We start from the raw sequence: 21,997 nt of genomic DNA on the forward strand, positions 1-21,997 counted from the left end.
GATGAATATAAGTGTAATGAAAAATAGGTATTTTACATATCTTAGCAGTCATTGTTCTAGAAATTAAGGGTGACCTCAATTTAATATCATTATGCTGTACAGATCACACTATGTATTAGTTAGCATCAGAAGCACTCGCTATGTTATAGAGATAAAAACCATAGACTTGATTAAAATAGGTATGAATTTTAGCACCATATTATTACTTTGCTTTCTTATTAGCATGATCAAATTATACAATGCTAATTATAAAATGTCTTTATAGCATTTACCATATGTATAAATACTTTACATATATTATCCCATTATTCTCATAAGAGTCTCATGAAACAGGTCCAATTATTCCCATTTTACATCAGAGGAAACTGAAGCAGCGTGTTTGGTTAACTTGTCCTGGGTAGCAAAGCTATTATGAGGCAGAGCAGAGATCTGAGTCTGCCCAGTCTGGTTCTAATCACTAACCCACTGCAGCCAATCTATAAATGACATGACAGATGAATACAATGCACGACCCACAGGAAATTCTTGACAGACGTTATATTCCTTTTGTACTAATGCTACTCAGGTGATGATGATATATGCAAGTGGTCCTGAAGTCTGCTCCATCATTGCCTGACCACGCCCCCAAACCATATGGACTCTGTGAAATGGAGATCTTATCTGTATGGTGTACTACCCTCTTGCCTGTATAAGCAGAGTTTCCAAGAAAACTAGAAAAAAAAAAAAAAACCATTTTAGGAAGCTATTAATTCATCCATTCAAATGGGAGCTAGATAGATCTATTTTTTATTTTGCCGAATCATTAAAATGTCATTATTCGGGGCTGAGGCAAAGGCAGAGAGTTTGCCAGTTCTTTCAGACCCTCTGGTTGTCTTTCAACAAATCCCAGCATGTCAATGTCACTGTCTATTACAATCAGCGTGGTTCACACTGTGTTCACGTGCTCCAGCTCTCCTCCCCTTCTGAGAATCTCAGAAGCTCTCCTCTCACAGGGATGTTGCTGCAGTTCCTCCTTTAGCCTATCATTCAGGGAAGAATGCTATGAAACACTCTCTCCAAATATAGCTCCCATTTCTGTAATGCTTTTGGCTGGCGCCTGCTTCAGATGTGAAAAATATATTTGCTTACAACTATTGGGGTAGACAGACTTCTTCATGGTTCCTTCAGCTGGGTTAATTCTTATACATACACCTTTGTGGGTACTGACACTTTTTCATTGTTTTCTTACAAAATATTTTTCTAGTTTAATACTTTTCCTATTTCAATAAATACCATGTGTCTCCACTGTCAGCTACACAGGGGTTCTTGAATTATGTACTGCACAATGTCAATAGTTAAGAGTTATAAATTTTTTAAAATATTGCTTACTTTTTACTTCTTTATTTGTGTGTGTTTTTCTAATTATTTATCTGGTCACTCGGCATGTGGCATCTTAGTTTCCGACCAGGGATTGAAACCTTGACTTTTATATCCCTGCATTGGAAGCACAAGAGTCTTAACCACTGGACCAGCAGGGAAGTTCCAACATTTTACTAATGATTCCTGTACCACTTACCATGTACCAGGTTCTACACTAAATGCTTCACATGCATTCTCAACAAACTCACAGCAACAGGACAACAAAGAATTACTGGGCCAGAAACGCCAAGAGTGCCACGATTGAGAATTCTGATCGTGAGGAAGTGATCCTTCTATCTTTTAGAGATAACACCCCAACTATACTTACTACCTGCTCTGTGGTTTCTATAAGGCCATGAACTCTTGGGGCTGTGTGTTTTTCACTGATAAACAAATTAACTTATACTTTTCAATCAATAAAATAAAATAATTAAACTTGATGATCTCTAAAATCTTTCAGAAAATGTCTGTTTTCATTTTGTGGTTAATAAAAAAAATAATATCAAGGTAATTCTGATCATCCAGAGAGGAAAAAAATTAAAAATTCATTGGCCTACCGGCAGACATAAGCTCACACTGTAAGGGCCTTTTGGGTCAGCTTGCCTGGGGAGATTTGGGTAAAACACTGTATGTTGTTAAGAAAAAAAATTGAAGGAATATTTACTTATAAGAATCATACAAGTGAAAACACTAGGACTTAACATTAAAATAAGCAAGCAAAGGAAATACTAAAAATAGATGAATGAAATACTGCGCATGAGAAATCAGGAACACAATTAAAGAAAATCTTATTTAAAATCAAGGGAGTAGCAGTTTAATGAACAAGCAAAACTGCTCTGGGACTATGAGAATCAGGCATCTTCTGAGACCAATTAAAATCCTCCACTATGTATTATATGTGCATCACACACACACATTTTTAAAATTCCCTCAGTGACAGTAACAGGCTTATTCTTTTATTTTGATCTTAAAATATCTTTCAGGTAAATGGGATTTGTATTACTTGGCAAATATTCACAATAATTACAAATTTAGGAAAATCACAGTAAGATAAATGTAAAGGAAATGACTTATTTATAAAACTCAAAGTAACATTTAGTGGTAGAAATCTGCATAGACCCTTTTACTTCAATAGACTTAGTAGACAGGAGCCTGACTCAATTCTTTAAGAACAATCAGCATTTTAAACTAATGGGAGTAAGTCACTCTGAGAACTGAAACTATTCTTTAAGCCAAAATATTCAGACAATGACTACCAAAGGCATTACCATATTCACAGAGCACAAGCTTTGGCTTATGGATTAAATCCACAGTAGTTTGTACTTTGCCTGTGTGTGGTTAGTCACTTCAGTCGTGTCTGACTCTTTGCGACACCATGGACTGTAGCCCGCCAGGCTCCTCTGTCCATGGGATTCTACAGACAAGAATACCAGAGCGGGTTGCCATGTCCTTCTCCAGGGGATCTTCCTGACCCAGGGCTTGAACCCATGTCTTTTATACCTCCTGCCTTGGCAGGTGGGTTCTTTATTGCTAATACCACCTGGGAAGCCAGTTTGTACCTTATATGTCTATAATAAATATTTCTTATATAATGAAAGAACTGCATTGCTGCAAATATACAATTTAATACTAATGGCAAATTATTAAGTTATCTAATGTTTATGGGAAACTGTTTGCAGACAGATTATCTTAAAGAAGTTTCTTTTCATTCCCCCCCTTATAAAAAAAAAGCACACAAATATAAAAATTAGTGAAAAGTAAAAGAAATCCTACACATTTCTCAAGATAGTTGAAAGTGATATAGACCCAAATTAAAATATCAGCTTTGCTTCTATCCATCTGTGACTCTGGGCAAGTTTCCAACTCACGGGGTGTATGAAAGGAGTGAAGTACGAAAGACACCTAATTCAGTGCGTAGAGCCTTGTGTGTTCAGAACTAGTGTTGATTCTCTTCTTTATAGTATTTATTCAATCCAGCAAAGATCTGCTGAGCTCCTCAAAAAGGCCAAACGTGGCTCAGATGGAAAAGAACCTGCCTGCAATGCAGGAGACCTGGGTTTGATCCCTGGGTTGAGAAGATCCCTGGAGAAGGAAGTGGCAACCCACTCCAGTATTCTTGCCTGGAGAATTCCATGGACAGAGGAGCCTGGCGGGTTACAGTCCATGGGGTTGCAAAGAGTCAGACACAACTGTGCAACTAACACTTTCTAATGAAGAAGGTGATGAATTTATCATATATGCCTGGAACCACAAGAGGTGACTTACAGAAAGGGTATCTTGGTTTATGCAAAAAGGGAGAGATTCTCCTCAGCGGTCTCCCACGGTAGGAGAAGAGATGGCATGGGGGAGACAGAGCTCAGAGCTCAGGGCATGAGCTCAGCCACATGCCCCTCACACAGAGGCTGCTGGACGCTCCCCACCTACTATCCAGTCATCTCTAAGGGCTTCCGTCAGAGCTCCATAGGCCTTGCTCCCTGAGAACTGATGTCAGGGCTTCTATCTGGCCCTAAGCTCATGACCCGAGGCATGGTTTGATGCTGTCCATCAATGAGTTGCTAGACTCCAAGGCCCCAGCAGGCGCAGAGGGTCAGGTCATATCCACTTGCACTTGAACCCGGCTGCCCTGTGACCCTGGCAACTTAAGTTTTGGGTGATCTCGGGTTTTTCTCATATCCCGAGTTTTTCTCAGCCTGACGCGTATTAAAAAATGGCCAGCACTGGACACTTACGGATGGCTTGCTGTTGCCAAAATATTGGCTCTCTGTACACAGGTGCCAAATAGAAATACAGAGACAGAGTTTTGGAGGAAAGAGAAGCTTTATCTCCTTGCCAGGCAAAGCACGAGAACAGGCTCATGCCTTGAAAAATTGTATCCCCACTTGGAGAAGACAGTGAGAAGTTTTATAGCAATGGTTCAAAGAGGATGTGACCAGCTCCGGGACATTCTTCTGATGGGTCGGTGGTGAGGTAAGCAGGAGTCAGCATCATCAACCTTCAGGTCCAACTGGTCTGGGGTCTACATGCTTGCAGGCAGGACACCATTGTTAATCCTTCATTTCTCCCACCTGGAGGGGGCTTCAGTATCCACAGAATATCTCAAAGATATTATGCATATCCTTTTCTGGAGTACCAGGACCTTGCCCCAAGGCTGTACGATTGTTTCTCTTGACTATTTGTTTCTCTCGTCTTCTATCCTTTCCCTTCCCTAATTAGCGACAGCTTGAATCTGCACATTGGAACTCAGAGAAGGTCATGGAGGATAAATGAAGGCTATTTCCTATAATTAAAGAAATGGGGAACATGGAAAGGCTTTGTGCCCAGAAGCCCCCGAGGGCCCTGTTTGGTATCATTACTACTTGGTGTTGAGATAATCTTATTTAAACTGCCTGCTAGCTCCAGAAGCGCAGTGTCTGCTTCACCAGAAATGCCCATTCCTCTGAAAAAAGAAATGGAATCTGGGCTGAGACTCATCGAGAGGCACAGGACAGTGGGATGAGTGCTCTGTGACACTGGACCCCTGCCCCTCGCCCCAGTCAGTCAACCTGTGTGACAAGACATCTTTTTTAGCAACATGGTGGTCACCAAAAAGGTAGTGGCCTATTTGGGGGCTATTATTCCTTTTAAAAAATATGCCCCATCTCAGTTACCAAAAATCAATCAAGGGCCAAAGTTTGAGCTGTTTTTCTGTTTTCTTATTTAAATTGCTCCCGTGGTAAACATGACAACCGCAAACAGGAAACGAAGCAGAATATATTTGCATGAGTCAATGAACCACAATTATTTTAATGCATTGGTGACAGCCTGTGCTCTTCCAATATCTTAACCTCCTCAGAAATTTCACTTTAATGCCAAAATAGCACTTATTCTGGATTGCACAAACTGGTAGTAATTAGGTGCCACCTTTTCAAAGGCTAAATATAAAAATAGTGAGCAGGCTCATGGTTATGCTCTGGTTCAAAATGAATTCTAATTAGCTTCACTAAAGAAAATGGCTTGTTCTCTTCTTCCCTACAATGTAATGCCTTTTTCACACTCTAAGTTAATGAAACACAAAAGTCTTTTTATGAGTAAGACGCTCAGATATACTTAATATGGTATCTCAATAGAAAAAAATGCTGATGCGTTTCAGACAGCAGTAAGCCAAATTACGAGTCATTTAGGTTTACCAAAGAGAGTAGGACTTTCTAATTTGAAAGGATCGAGTTTTAATTAGGTGAGTGGTTTTTCAAGACAGAGAGGTCAAGAACATAGAAGAGACTAATGAGTTTTTCACCTGCAAGACTTTGGACTGTAATAAAGCATCACTTCATGTCTTTTCTGAGCACAGCCCTGTGAGAAGGAAATTGACTTCTCATGCATAGGTCTAGTGTTTGCTGCAAGGTGAGCCTTAGAGATGCTGATTATTTCCTTTAAACATTTGGTCGAAACTCCAGGTACCTCCCACCAAGTGGCATCCATGATTAAGCAGAACAATTAGCTAATATTACTGCAGATGAGGAATCATTCAAGACACTGGAGCTAGTTCCCAGAGGAAGGGGCTGGGTGCACACGGCACCTTCCCCCAGAAAGCTCACCGTCTAGCAGGAAAGACAGCCAGGTAACAGAATTAATCTCAGTGAGGTGGACATAATCACTGCATTTAGGAAAGGAAGAAAGAATAAAGTAAGGATATGCATTTTTTTGTATAAATAAAGTCAAACTGATCAAGATAGTATCATTTCATTGTTTCAGAGCTAAAAAGTAAAGTATGCAAATACACAAGAGATCAAATTCATTCTACAGCAACTGTCAACTGCTTCAATAAACAATTGCTTTAACTGATGCTTGTTATCCTGATTTCAGAGAAAACGTGAACTTTCTCTCCTGGTTCTCTCATTACGCAAAAGGCCACAACTTCTCATATCTCACTGGTTATTTCCTATTTATAGAGATAGACTATACAGACTATACTATTACAGAGATAGTCTATTCATCATAAACTATACAGGTAAGGTTTACAATCAACCTCTAAGATTCCCTTCCAAGTAATACTCAGGTCCCCTTGAAGTATCATGACTACTAGATGTTCATCTTCCAGTAAAAACATCAGGTGGCTCTGTGTCCAGGTACTTCTCTCAGATTTTTGTGTTTGACTAACAGCTGACTCTCAAGCTGACATTTCTAATCCATTATCTTTAAAAATCTCACCTTGCAGAACCTCCAAAGCAAAGTTCCTCAGAACAGAGATGCATTTGCTTACAGGAATAGGGGGAGAAGGCATCCAGGTCTTAGATAAACTGGCAGGGTAACAGGAAGAGATCTCAGGACATAATGACTGTCAAGGATCAAGTTCAGGTTAGACAGCAGACGAATTTCTCAGCACAGGTCTGGCAGGACAAGAATCACTTTGCTGTTACAAGAGAAGAAATGAAGTGTGTAATCCCTCAAATTAAATCTTGCCTTCAACATACGACAAATAAGGAGTGTGGAACATAAAGTCATCACTTCGTCTCCTAAGTGAGTGACGCACCTGAGAACCGTGGATGGGTTCATGTTGTACATTCACTTATCCATTCATATTTTCAATAGATATTTACTAGATGCCTTTTATGGGCCAGGCTCTAGGAACACAGCTGTTGATAAGACAAGAACCTTGCCACTGTGGAGCTTATATTTTCATAGGCGTGACAGTCATCAAGTAAATTATTGAAAGAAATAATATAATAATTTCAAGTAATGATAGAGAGCTAAGAAGAAAAATAAGGGAGGATAAGGCAAGAGAGTGAGGAGCAGATTAAGTTTTTTTAATATGGCCAAGGAAAACCGATGAAGGGGAAACTGAGCAGAGTCAGGACTGCTATGGAGGGGTGAGTCACGTAAATATCTGGGAGAAAAATGCAAAAGTTGAGAGTGGCAACTGGTAACTTTCCCTGCCCATGTGAGTAATAAAACTCCATGATTTTATAATTGTACTCTGTAGGAAGATATTTTCCTTGGAGTACAGGTGACAAAAGAGCAAACTGAATTTTTAAAAAGGAGTTGGCTAAACAAGGCAGAAACAGGTAAATGTCCACCAGACATTCCTCTTTGGGAGTCATTCTCACATAGTACAAATGCATAAAGAGATGCTTGCTGTGTGAATAATAATTCTATCCAAAAGTTGGTGGGGGAAAGAGGGTCCCAAAGGCCCTGAGGTTGGGGCAAGCTTGCCGGAGTAGGAATGGGAGCTAGACAGTGGCTGGAGGTGACACAGCAGTTGAAGCAGAGATGATGATGGCCAGGACTCGGTGGGTGATAATAAAGGTGGTAAGATGTAGTCTGATTCTGAATATGTTTCTTTTGAAACATAAGTAGACTAAACATGTATCTGATGCTCAGAGCTGTCCCTCATGCACTGTAAGCGTTCACAACAGCTCTGACGGGGACACGTGAGGCGCACTTCATAGGGTGAGGCTTAGGTTAATCACGTGGCTCCTGTGTTTCTGGGCTCTCTCTGCCCAACACGACCACAAAGTCTTGGCGGCTCCTTTATCACTGTGCTCATTTTAGAATGGTGCAATCTCACTCTTACCAACTCAATGACATCAAACCTCTATCTTGAGCCGTATGTTGCTTTCTGTCTCGCAGGCAATTGGTTCAGGTCAATTGGGTACCAGAATCACCTTTTTCACCATCACCCTATACTATCCCCCAAACTTTGATGAGCAAACTGGGGTCCTTCCTATTTGGGGAAAATATCATGGTATTGTTAACTCTTTGGCCAGAGGCCTACCTCCAAGATAATGAACATTTAGCATATCAACAAAATATCACCCAACTCAATTAAAATGTCTAATAATTTCGGATTCATTATTGTATACACTTTGACTGTGTTAAAGAAGTTTGTGTACTTGCCAAGTTTGCCATTTGTTTCTCTTTGTGCTGCTCTCCAAAGTCTGGTGATTTTTAGTGAGTCACGAAATCATGTCTTGAGGTAATATGTAACTGTACATACTATCAGCTATCTAAAAAAATTATTTTATATTGGAGTATAGTTGATTTACAATGTTGTGTTTGTGTCAGATATTCAGCAAAATGATTCAGTTATACACATACATATATTTATTCTTTTCTAGATTCTTTTCCCATACAGGTTATTACAGAATATAGAGTTCCCTGTGCTATACAGTAGGTCCTTGTTGTTATCTTTTACATATAGAGCAGTTGTGTACTCAGCTTTTCAGCTGTGTCCGACTCTTTGCAATTCCATGGACTGCAGCCCGCCAGGCTCCTCTGTCCATGGGATTTTTCAGGCAAGAATACTGGAGCGGGTTGCCATTTCTCCTCCATGAGATTTTACTGACCTAGGGATCGAACCCATGTCTCCTGGGTCTCCTGCACGGACAGGCAGATTCTTTACCACTGAGCCACCGGTGTTCCTATGTAAATCCAATATCCTAACTAATCACCCCTCCCCACCTTTCCCCTTTGGTAACCATAAATTTGTTTTTTATGTCTGTGAGCCTGTTTCTGTTACATAAATAAGCCCATTTGTATTATTTTTTTAGACTCCACATATAAGTGATATCATATTTGTGTTTCTCTGTCTTACTTCACAACTTAGTATGCTCTAAGTCTATCCATATTGTTGCAAATGGCATTATTTCATTCTTTTCTTATGGCTGAGTAATATTCCATTGTATATATATATATATACCACGTTGTCTTTGTCCATTCATTTGTTGATGGACACTCAGGTTGCTTGCATGTTTTGGCTACTGTGAACAGTGCTGCAATGAACACTGGGGTGAATTGTAACTTTTCAAATTGTGGTTTTCTCTGGATACATGCTCGGTGTGGGATTGCTGTATCATATGGCAGCTCTATTTTTAGTTTTTTAAGGAACTTCCAAAGTGGCAATCAGTAAATTTTAAAAGTCCTTCTTTCATGTAAGGATTTTATATGGTCAAAGGAAAAAGCACTGTTTCTTTAAATACATGCAGAACCATGGGATAGGAGAACCTGAGGAAGACTCAAGATTCACCCACGGCGGTGGCTGTCAACCCTGGCGGCCCATCAGAATCATCTGGAGTGTCCCCTCCTGCCACCAGACAAATTACATCAGAATCTCTGCAGGTGGGACCTAGGAGTCATTTTTAAACTCCCCAGAAGATTCTAACGTGTGGCCAGGATGGAGAAGCACTGATCCAAACCAAGTTCCCCTCTGGGACCCTCCTGTTTATCACTTTCAAATGAAAGAAAACGAGATCCAGAGGGGGGAAGTGACTTGCCAACGGTAAAGCCAATTTGAGGCAGAACCACAACTGAAACGCGAGTTTCCTAATACCCCGTTCACTTTGCACTTAGCCCAGAGATGGAAGAACGGAAGGAACAGAGAGGGCGTCACCAACCGCAATCCTGATGATTCTATCACCGAGGCTTTACTTCTCTTTTAATTCTCCACCTTCTGTGTTCTGCCCTGACTGTCAAGCTAGTCCAGCTTGGAGCAGAGTGATGCAGAAAGCTGTGCCAGGGTCTTGCAACAGCACCAATGTTCATTCTGACAGATTCAGCTGACAGATACTCTTTCATCTTCAAAGGAGAGCCATTCTAGGGAGCGAGCATGTAACTGAAGACATCACTGCTGCTGCTGCTGCTGCTGCTAAGTCGCTTCAGTCGTGTCCGACTCTGTGCGACCCCATAGACAGCAGCCCACCAGGCTCCCCCGTCTCTGGGATTCTCCAGTCAAGAACACTGGAGTGGGTGGCCATTTCCTTCTCTAATGCATGAAAGTGAAAACTGAAAGTGAAGTCGCTCAGTCATGCCCGACTCTTAGCGACGCCATGGACTGCAGCCTACCAGGCTCCTCCGCCCATGGGATTTTCCAGGCAAGAGTACTGGAGTGGGGTGCCATTGCCTTCTCTGGAAGACATCACTAGACAGGCTTAAAAAAAAAAAGCTCTATGTCTGCACATGAATAGCCTTTGACTTACTAGTGCCATATTCTGGCACTTGACCTAAGAGAATCATGAATATACACCCATTTTTAGGCACATAAAGATTCTACAGCAGCACTGTTTAGGTAGGGGCAAAGTGCAAACATCAAGGAAGTTTCAACATGTGCCTTTAAATTTTAAAAAACTATAAAAACACATGTAATATATTCCCAGTTTGGTAAAAGGAAATATGTAACCACAAAGTGAAAAAACACTAGAGCTGAGTGAGTAGTTGAGTTATTGATGGTTATCTTCCTTTCTTTTTAAATGTCCTATATTTCCAAAATTTTCTACAAGGCATATGTCTTTCATTTTAAAATATATACATGTACACATGGATATTAAAACTACAGGACAATAAACATATGCACAGAATTGTATTTGATTACAACATTTTTGTATGCCCTGATCCTTTTGCTTGTTACTAGTATGTCTTTTTTCTCCTGAGATGAGGGCATGAACCCGGCACTCATTTCATGTCATATTCTACAAGATGACTCCATCATTTTAACAGGAGACTCAAATTAGAATCTCCCTGACCTCATTTATACAAGTTAAAAGCTAAGAAAAAAAATGTTAGTGTCATAGAATATTTTTTTCATGACATGAGAGCAGCATGTTAAGAGAGTCCATCTTTCCAGTCTTATTTAACAGATCTTAAGGTTTACTGAGCACTTTCCATGCACCAGGGATCATTCTAGGCTTTGGAACTTTACCATGAGCAAAAAGCCTCTAAAAGCCCTCCTTCTTGTGGCCCTTACATTCTGGTGGGAGAAGACATGCTAAGGATAAGTAAAATGAAGCAGGGAGAAGAGCAGCGTGTGCTGGGGGAGGGGGGGGGAGGGATGCTGCCATTCCAAACTGAGCAGCTAGGGAGTGCCTTAGTGATGAGGTCATGGAGAAGGGGCCTTAGAGAGGCAGCCAGTCCTGCTTATCTGGGAGGAAGAACATTTCATGCACCTTGGTAAATAAAGGAGGAAACACTTGACTAAAGAGAGGGGAAAACATCTTTTCTTTTCCACCATTCTTTGGGTCACTTGGAATTACATGTAGGTATAATCAGTTCATGGCTACAGAATGGTCAGATGAATAGCTTCTGAAGAAAATGAGGATCAGGGAAAATACTTATGGGAGAAAAAAGGCATTTGTACACTGACAAGACCTCTGAAAAATCTCAAATCCTCCTTTTCAATAGTGCTTACTGGCAGATTGTGTGTGTTAAAAAAAAAGTTATGATGGAGAGATACCAGACTGAATTGGTTAAGAAAGACAGTATTTCCTGGATCTCACCTAATATATATGCTCATTATATAGTTTTGCCTGGACATGAACTAGCTTTAATGCAAAAACACTTCTTTTTCAAATCTCTATCATGAAATATGGGACTTCCCTGATGGCTCAGAAGGTAAAGAATCCACCAGCAACGTAGGAGACACAGGAGATGTGGGAAAAGATGTTCCTACATCAAATACAGAAAAGCCTAACAATCCAACATATAAGCTTTAATTTTATGGCAAATGATTCTTATTTCTACTGAAAATGATTTTCTAAATACTGCTATATCATGGAATAGATAAGATTTTTAAAAAATGATACCAGTAGAAATAAACTTATAAACAATGCTTTTGAGGCAGTAAAAGAAATTTAATTTTCCTCTCATATAGAAAAATAAAAGAACTAGATCAAATCATAATCATTAATATTTTTATTTCAATCTATAAAGCACACTTATCCTATCATGAGTTAAACTGCCAAGTGATTAACCTCTCACAGCTTAAAATAAAAGATTATAGTACACCTATGGACAAGGTTTCCATTTAATACAACCGCTGTTATTGCAGCTTAGTGGAAGAACAATCACACAGCACAGGCAGTTTTATTTCTCTGGTTTTATATTACCAACAAAACCCTCCAGAGCTGACATAAAATGAAAGTCAAATTCTATTCAGATTAATTCAAATTTAGCAACTCAATTTACATGATAAAATACACAGAATTTCAGCATATCATTTCAGTCACTCGGTAGTAAGTGAAGGTCCTCCTTTGAGTATATACAAAGGATAAACTGAAGACTTTCAGGGGCTATCAAAATATTAAGTTCTTTATGCACCAAGTTTCATGTCCAAAAAATCCAACAATTATGGTCAAGGGCTTCTTTTTCAAAAGCTGAGACTGGTTTTTAAACACATTTGCATTGCATCAGAAGCATAATCATTCCTTTCTAAGAAACTAGAAGAATGAGTTATAAAGCGCAAGGCTCTTTATGAACCTTTCCAAATTTCACAGTCATAAAATTCCTTCCATTTTGAGAAGCCAGGGGATTTTTAAGAATAGACGCATTGGGAGAGATGAAGACAGGATTCTTACTAAAGATTAAAAGGTAAAGACAGGATTTTATGATCTGAAGTGAGTAAACAAACCATACAGTTTCTTGAAATGCCCTGACCATATTAAGTTACATTACCAATAATGTTATTTAACACTGACACTAAATTATGGCTTTTAATAACAGAGTCTGGAATTTCTGGCTATTGGGTATCCACCTGCCAGCAGAGAGACAGGTGAAGAAGTACAGTTGAGCACCAAATAAAGACAAAAATACTAAGTAGGGTGGATGGGATTCTTTTGGCCTGGGAGATTAAGACCAGGCATAAATGGTAACTTTTCCATATGTAGCTTAAGAGGGAAATGAAATGGAAACTGAGGCTGTTAAGAAGTTTAAATATAGAAATGATAGAGCATCAGGGGCTCTCAGGCTTGGGAAAACCCTTCAGTCACCCCCATCGGAACTCTGGGCATAAATCCTGTGTTCAGCTCCCACCTGAAGGCAAGAGAAGATTTCACCTCCCAAGAAAACCTCTTCCATCTCTCAACAGCTCTAACTTTATAAACTGCTTTTTCTCCTTTGCGTAACCAAGTCTGCGTTCTATAACTTCTCCTCACTAGTCTTGGTCTGTCTCCATAAAGCTGAGGCTCCAAATACATAAGCCTCAGAGCTGAGGCATGCGGCACACAGGAGCAGGACAGGCCCAGAGCCAGGACATCCACAGTGATGGGGCCTTGGGCCAGATAACGGGCACACTGTTTACCTAATCGGCCAGTCACTTCTCTGCCCAGACACCGTGCCCTGTCATCAGATCTCATGAGGAGTCAGAAATGTGATTTTTCGTAAAAGTATCCTGGTTTTTTTAATGTATAAGGAATAAACTGCGGTGTTCAAATAGCTCTTGACACGCAATGAATCCAAACTTCTCTATTTATAAGTGAGAAACCTGAGGCCCTGGATTGAAAGTGACGGATCAAAGCCAAATGGTTAATCAGAGGTTGCTCTGGAGGAGGGCAGCCCCAACACAAAATCCCATCTCTCCGTCACAAAAATGCAGTCTGCAAGGCCATGTGTATTGGGCTGATAGATGTCCTGGAGTATTCAGAAATGAGAATCAGCTTTAGATCACTTCCTGTCTCCACTAGGAAGTCACCACCGTCCACAGCTAGTTTGTAGGGTTTGAGCAGCGGCTACAAGCACAGACTCAGGAGACAGACTGCTCAGATGTGTAAGCCTGGCTCCATCATTTACTACCTGCATGATCAAGTCACTTCCTCTGTCTAAACCTCAGTTTCCTGATCGATGAAAGACAGCTAAGAACAGTACCTATAGCTCAGCGTGATTGTGGGAATTAAATGAACTGATACACAAAGTGCTTACAACATGCCTGACACAGAGTAAGCAGCACACAGGCAGTATTATTACTACCCAGAGAGAGGGCTACCATATGCTCAAGAGGGGTAAACGTATTAAAGGAAAATGTAAAACAAAACGACACAAAGATATCCTAAAAATAAGAGCTCTGCAATAAATTCAAGCAGCTAATTACTTTACAGAGGCTGTAAAGGAAGGCTTCCACACTTACAGTAAATGTAGCATGGACCCACACATTAAAATCTTAGCACCCACCTACACAGGAAAGAGCCTCAATAAATCTCCTACATTTTTTCCTCCAACCTTGGAGAAGGCCCTAGAATACATGAGATATACCCCCACTCTGGGCTCCTCCTCGCCAACGGCTAAGCTTGTTTTTCAGATGGTTACTGCAACCATCTCCTCCCTCCCTCCCTCCCTCTCTAGGTTATTACTAGGAATCCAGTCTCTCAACAGTTCTTCCTAGATGACTGGATGCTTAGTTTTCTCCTTTCCCTTTAACTGTGTACTAGCAAAAGACAAAAACATAGCAAACACACTCTTCAAAAAAGTTAAAAAGAAAATGCATGATTTCTCCAACATTGTAACTCGGACACTCACCGCCTCCATACACTTACAGATGTACCAGTGTTCACCATATAAATATATACAAACCATACATAGGTACATCTCGTATTTCTCTGATGAGGCTTCAATTTAAGTCACAAGAAAGCACAATTACAGGAGGAAAATTCTCAAATGTTCGCCCACCATCAACAGGAGCTGGGACACCCGGTCTCAAATCATAGAAACCACAGAGAGAAACTGGCATGGCAGCTTTGACATCTAAAGAGAAGAGGGTGAATGAAGAGCTCTTTACTAAGGCTGCCAGGGCCACTGTGAGCCTCTGGGGGTCTGGGAACCCATGGAGTGGTTCCTGTCACCATTCACAATGCCTATAAGGGTACACGTATTGACAGCTCCTGCCAGCTACAGACACAAGCACTGTACACCTATGAATTCATTTCATTTCCATAGCCACCACCTGAGGCTCCCCCATTTCACAAATGAGGAAACTGAGTTCTTGAGAGGCTTATTTGCTCAAAGATCCACAGTGAGAAAATAGCAGAGCCAGGACACAAACTCAAGAGGCTGGTGAGTGGCCACATTCCTAACTTCAGTTCAGTTCAGTTCAGTCACTCAGTCGTGTCCGACTCTTTGTGACCCCATGAATCGCAGCACGCCAGGCCTCCCTGTCCATCACCAACTTTTAGAGTTCACTCAGACTCATGTCCATCGAGTCAGTGATGCCATCCAGCCATCTCACCCTCTGTCGTCCCCTTCTCCTCCTGCCCCCAATCCCTCCCAGCATCAGAATCTTTTCCAATGAGTCAACTCTTTGCATGAGGTGGCATTCCTAACTTACCACTTCCCAAAACAGCCTCTGGGCTTCCCTGCTAGCTCAGATGGTAAAGAATCTGCCTACAGTGTAAGAGACCTGGGTTTGATCCCCAGGTTGGGAAGATCCCTTGGAGAAGGAAATGGAAAACTACTCCAGTGTTCTTGCCTGGAGAATCCCATGGACAGAGGAGCCTGGCGGGCTAACAGTTCATGGGGTCGCAAAGAGTCGGACACGACTGAGTGACTCTCACTCAATACAGCCTCTCGAAATTGCTGATACCACTTCCCTTAGAGTGTACTTCAAGTTTCACAGGCATCTGAGCAGCTCCGAGGAGGTCATTTGGGCCTGGCTGCCTTTTCCTGTACCTGGCAGAGTAGTTCTGGAGCTCTCTGATGGAGGCTGCATTCCTACACAGCTTTTCACGCAAGCCCTCCTATTGCTCTTTCACAAAGGAAACATGGGGAGGAGCTCTACAGCACTAAAGATGCAGTTCCTCATATTCTTTGAGAGGGGGCATAAAGAGTCTCTGGTCCATGGGCTTTTTTTCCCTTCCCAACTGAAAGAGGTAGATCTCTTATTATTTACTAACCTCCTTTCTTCTTTAAGACAAAACATGGATGAGCTGAAGAAAACAAATAATGGTGAGCAAGGGGGGAAGGAGCAAAATGAAAAGTAGAGAAAGAATTGCTTAGTTTCTAAGTCGTGTCCCACTCTTTGCAACCCATGGACTGTTGCCAGGCTCTCCTCTGTCCATTAGATTTTCCAGCCAAGAATACTGGAGTGGGTTGCCATTTCCTCCTCCAGGAGATCTTTCCAACCCAGGGATTAAACTCACATCTCCTGCTACAATATTGTAGGCAGATTCTTTACCGCTGAGCCACCAGAGAAAGAATTAAGATGATGTTAAAAAGTAACTCTGGGGCTTCCCAGGTGGTTCAGCAGTAAAGAATCCACCTGCCAATGCAGGAACTGCAGGAGCCGGAGGTTCAATCTTTGGTCAGGAAGATCTTCTGGAGGAGGAATGGCAAGCCACTCCAGTATTCTTGCCTGGAAAATCTCATGGACAGAGGGGTCTGATGGGTTACAGTCCATGGGATCACAAAGAGTCAGACATGACTGAGTGACTGAACAAACATGCAAAAAAGTAACTGCTAGTCATCAGGGATAGCATACTAGATATACTAGATAGCACATTAAAAAGGTCTGCCAACAAAGGTCTGTCTAGTCAAGGCAATGGTTTTTCTAGTGGTCATGTATGGATGTGAGAGTTGGACTGTGAAGAAAGCCGAGCGCCGAAGAATTGATGCTTTTGAACTGTGGTGTTGGATAAGACTCTTTGGACTACAAGGAGATCCAACCAGTCCATTCTGAAGGAGATCAGCCCTGGGATTTCTTTGGAAGGAATGATGCTAAAGCTGAAACTCTAGTACTTTGGCCACCTCATGTGAAGAGTTGACTCATTGAAAAAGACTCTGATGCTGGGAGGGATTGGGGGCAGGAGGAGAAGGGGACGACAGAGGATGAGATGGCTGGATGGCATCACTGACTCAATGGCCGTAAGTCTGAGTGATCTCCGGGAGTTGGTGATGGACAGGGAGGCCTGGCGTGCTGCAGTTCATGGGGTCACAAAGAGTCGGACACGACTGAGCGACTGAACTGAGTCATCAGGGACATGCAAAGGAAAATGGCAATGAAGACACTACTTCACAACCACCAGGATGGGCAAAATCAAAGAGAATGACAAGCGCTGATGAGGATGGACAGAAACTGGAACACTCCTACACTGCTGGTGGAAATGTGAGATGGTGTTTCTTTGGAAAACAATCTTACAGCTCCTCCAAAGGTTAAACCAGACAGTTGCCATATGACCCAGAGGTTTCACTCCTGGATATGTACCCAAAAGAAACATCCACACGCAAACTTCTACATGAATGTTCACAGCAGCATTATGTACAATAACCAAAAAGTAGAAAGAAACTAAGCATCCACTATTTGATGAATTTTTAAAATGTGGTTCAGTTCAGTCCAGTTCAGTCGCTCAGTCGTGTCTGACTCTTTGCAACCCCATGAATTGCAACACGTCAGGCCTCCCTGTCCATCACCAACTCCGGAGTTCACTCAAACTCATGTCCATTAAAATGTGGTATATCCATACAAAGAAATGTTATTTGGCAACAAAAAGCAGTGTAGTACTGATACATGCCACAGCACTGACAGATTTTGAAAACATTAAGATAAGTGAAAGAAGTCAGTTACAGAAAAAGCATATTACTTGATTCCACTCATATGAAATATCCAGACTAGGCACATGGAGACAGAAAGGAAATTAGTAGTTAAATAGGACTGGGGGACTAGAGAGTAATGAGGAGTAAAAGCCAGTGGACATGGGGTTTCCTTTTGGAATCAGTTGTGAGGGTTCTACAGCTCTGTCCATAGAGTAAAAGCCATTAAGTCGGCCACAGGGGTGAGGAGGAAGAATGAATTGGGAGAGTCGGATGGACATATGCACACTAGCCTGTGCAAAATAGATAGCTAGGAAGAAGCTGCGGTGCAGCACAGGGAGCTCAGCTCAGTGCTCTGTGATGACCTAGAGGGGTGGGATGGGAGGGTAGAGGGAGGCTCAAGAGGGAGTGGATCTATGTATACTTATGGCTGATTCGCTTTGTTGTATAGCAGAAACTCATACAACATTGTAAAGCAACTATACCCCAATTTTTAATATATATACACATATATAGAGAGAGTGAATTCTGTGATACATAAACTCTCTCTCAAGAAAGCAGTAATATTTTAAAGAGACTTTTAAAACTGATTACAAACTAAAGCTACTAATCTATCCCAGGAGAATTTGTGTCTTTGTGAATGAGAAAACCATAACTGCAGAAGTGTTAGAAACCCAAAATCATAAGCCAGTAAAGAAAAAGCAGAAAGGTAGGCTCTATGGAAAGGGAAAGGGAAAATGACTTCCATTTAACTGAATTTCAAGACAGTGGGCGTATTGGTGTCACATCACCCCAAACTCACAGATATTACATGATGGGTTGCATAACACTAAATTCAGACTTTCTCCTCACCTGAAAGTGATCAGTGCCAAAAATAAAGGATCTGGAGAAGAGGTGAGAATTTTTTTAAAATGTAAAGCTGATGTTCACTTTTTAGAGACTGAACCAAAAAGTTCACGAACGTAAGGAACATCTGGTATACTGCATCCCATGTTCACAAAATAAGAATATTTGATCTAAAACATACACCTAAGATACGTTTCCTAAGATACGACTGAGTCAGAATTCTGAATTCAACTAGAAAAAGTAAAGCCTTCAGGTTCTCGAGCTAAGTGTAACACACTGACAGCCAGAGCAGCACTGGCACAGGTTCAGGTTCAGGTTCAGGCAGAAGTTCAAAGTGAAAGGTCTGCCAAGCTACCAGGTCACAGATCTCCTCATAATGAGACTTTAGCAGCCATCAATGCAATCGCTGACTAAAGTGAATCCAGTCCCTAATGTGGCGATACATCAAATGATACTATGGAATTCTCATGGCTCTTAGCAGTGACAATGTAAATGCATTTTTGGAAACAGAAGAGCTAATAGAGAATTTCCTTGACCTTTTTCAGTCTAAATTTCAAACTATTACCAAGGCCTTTATTTATTCCCACTACATCTTAGTCAAGCATCATTTTGTGTGGGAAATCTGCTCACTGCTTCCTATAAAAACAGATGAGCCATTAATTGATCCAGTGTGTTGGCAGTTTTTTTTAGACAGAAACAAATGATGCCTCTTAACTTTGCGTTTGAAGCTGAAGAATCTGATTTCACGCACATGCAAAAAAAAGAGACATGTTTAAAGGATCCTGCAAAGGCGACTAACAATCTTCTTGAGGTAAAGAACAAAAACAAAAACCCTTCCTTCATGCTCTCCCCATTGAGGTTTAGATATTAAATGTGTTTCCCAAGATCTTTTACATGATTTAAAATGCTCTTCCACAGTCCTCCAAATCCTCGACTATCATAAAGTTTACACAGGGCTCTTATGATTCAACCTCAAAGTACCATCTTTTTCACCTACAAAACTGTTGAGCTCAATAAAGTATATCAAATGGTCCTCAATGCTCTATATTAACTTTTTAAAGAAGTTAACTGCCCCTTCCTCCCCTTCATTCATTGCATTATTTTTTACCCTGAGTTAGAAGTACTGTGCCCAACTCTGTGCGAACCCATAGACGGCAGCCCACCAGGCTCCCCCGTCCCTGGGATTCTCCAGGCAAGAACACTGGAGTGGGTTGCCATTTCCTTCTCCAATGCATGAAAGTGAAAAGTGAAAGTGAAGTCGCTCAGTCGTGTCAGACCCTCAGCGACCCCATGGACTGCAGCCTTCCAGGCTCCTCCATCCATGGGATTTCCCAGGCAAGAGTACTGGAGTGGGGTGCCACTGCCTTCTCCGGAACCTTCCCCACCCCACCTGTTTGCAGCAGGGTTAAGTTCCTTGTCTGTAACAGCTGATGTTGACCACCAGGGGCAAACCCACTGTATATTTCCCTAATAAGTGACAGGAGCTCTGTGAATGAAAACTTGTCCCCAAAGAATGCATCCCTCCCCCAATGTGGCCAAAGCCTGCTACTCCATTTCAGAAGCATAACTGTTTAATTTCTTTAAAAGCCAGATTTTAATAATGTCTTTGATCTGGTGACTCCAGTAAGAAAATGCATCTGCCACTTTCACTCCCTCTTACTCCCTCCCTGATGCCACAGCCTCAAACCCAGCTTCTGCAAAGAGGGGGCAAGGTTCTGGGGGCGCACAGAAACAAGAAGTAACCCTGAACTCAAGGAGGCAAAGCTGCTAAAATGAGCTGCTTTTGCTAACAAACCTGGAGAGGACTTTGCTGTTTCTACCAAGGAAGCACTGTTATGTCAGGCACACGGAGAAATAGTGCGTCTTAGAGCAGTCATGGATTTCCAGTCTGGGCACCCGGCGATCTTTACGAAAACATTATTTCTACCGTGAAATCTCCTTTTTGCCCTAAAGGAAATCTTCAGTATACTTAACCTCCCAGGCGGGGGACAAGGATTGCAATACTAGAAAAGTAGGCATAACTTTATGGCCACTATGCTCTTGTCGGCTTGTGAAGGATTGTTGATCATTTACCATCGTGCCTGCCTGTCAGGCTGTCCGGATGACAGCTTGGCAGAGCACCGGATTTTCAGTATTATTTATGACGTGTGTCAACCCAGCGGGTGGCGCGGGGTGGGGGGTGGACTCTTAATCTCCCACGAAGAACTGAAACCCTGAAACCCGACTTGAGCAAGTTGGCGGTGGCGAGCGCCAGCATCAGTAATCCTACCTTCCTCCTGATACAGAAACGCCGGCATCAGGAGTATACCTGATGCATACATACAAGATCAGATCTCCGGGTCCCAAACAGATGCGAGGCCAGTCACTAGCCCAGAGCAACATCCGAGCCCTGCCCGCCCCCTCCTCCCCCTCACACCCCACCTTCCAGATCCTCCTCGGAAAACTTGGGCCCCCTCGGCCAACCCCTGTCCGAGTGGCTCCGTGTTAAGTGGAACGCACTCCCTGGTCCCCACAATGCAGTGAGTCCTCTCTTCTTTGCAAATCCCACGAAGTGACGCAGAGCGAAACTTAGTAGGTCTAGGCAGCAGAGACGCGTCTTTAGCAAAGCACAGACTTCCCAGAAAGGAGCGAGGAGGCAGGCGCTGGATCCTTCTCGGCGCCTCCACCCGCCCTGGGCTCCCCGCCCCCTCCCCGAGCCCGCCCGGAGCCCGCTTACCTGCGTGGGGCATGGTGATGGTCTCGTTGGTGTTGGAGCCCACGTTGAAGATGACCACGGCGGAGGCGTTCTGCAGGAACGCATTCCGGATCTTATCCCTGTAGGTGCAGTTGCCCTTGGGAATGAGGGCTATCCAGTTCTTGCCGTGGGCCGGGGCGGCGAACTTGGTGTTGGGGTCGCAGGCCAGACGGTCGTGGGCCGAGCTGGCCATGACCACCTCCCCGCGGGCGTCCTGCTTAGGCGAGTGCTCCCCGTAGCGCCCGCACTCGGTCCTCTCGGTGTGCAGCTCGGCGGCGGTGGTGCCGCCGCCCGCCGCCCCGGCCCCGGAGTCCGGCGCGGGCTCGGCGTAGGTGATGTTCACGAAGGCTGTGTACCATTCCTCCTTCTCGGCCACGGTGAAGTCCAGGCAGACCAGATGCACGAAACAAAAGGAAAGCAGCCATGTTGAGAGAGCCAGGCTGCGGCACGCTTGGATGAGAGACATTGCCATCTTTATCCGCCGGGGCCCCCTCCCCGCCCCCCGCGCGCTCCCCCCCGCGCCGTCCCTCCTCCCCAGCCCCGGCCAACCCCGGGCCGGCCGCTCGTCGTTGTCCTCCTCCTCCTTCTCCTGCTCACTCCTGGGCCCGGGGGGCCGCGGCCGGGACGCGCAGCCGCCGCGGAGACAGGATTCGGAGCGAGCGGATGGCGCCGGCCCCTTCCCCTTTCAGCCGGAGCGTGGCGGTTGCATCTCGCTTCGCGGGCGCCGGAGGGGCGCGGGCGGAGGGGGCGCTTAGGGTTTGC

At 43.0% G+C, this 21,997-nt stretch overlaps 1 protein-coding gene across 4 annotated transcripts in view; it reads right to left on the reverse strand.

The window, feature by feature from the left end:
- Window positions 1-21,709, reverse strand: part of RNF150 (ring finger protein 150) — a 275,434-nt gene extending 253,725 nt beyond the window's left edge. For all 4 annotated transcript variants that reach the window (XM_025268101.3, XM_025268100.3, XM_025268102.2 and 1 more), the window contains exon 1: window positions 21,218-21,709. In XM_025268101.3, the coding sequence (XP_025123886.1) occupies window positions 21,218-21,707 (490 nt within the window). In that variant the 5' untranslated portion in view covers window positions 21,708-21,709. The remainder of the gene's footprint in view (window positions 1-21,217) is intronic.
- Window positions 21,710-21,997: the final 288 nt, after the last annotated feature.

This window comes from Bubalus bubalis, chromosome 17, assembly GCF_019923935.1.
Source record: "Bubalus bubalis isolate 160015118507 breed Murrah chromosome 17, NDDB_SH_1, whole genome shotgun sequence".
In the NCBI taxonomy this organism is placed as follows: Eukaryota; Metazoa; Chordata; class Mammalia; order Artiodactyla; family Bovidae; genus Bubalus; species Bubalus bubalis.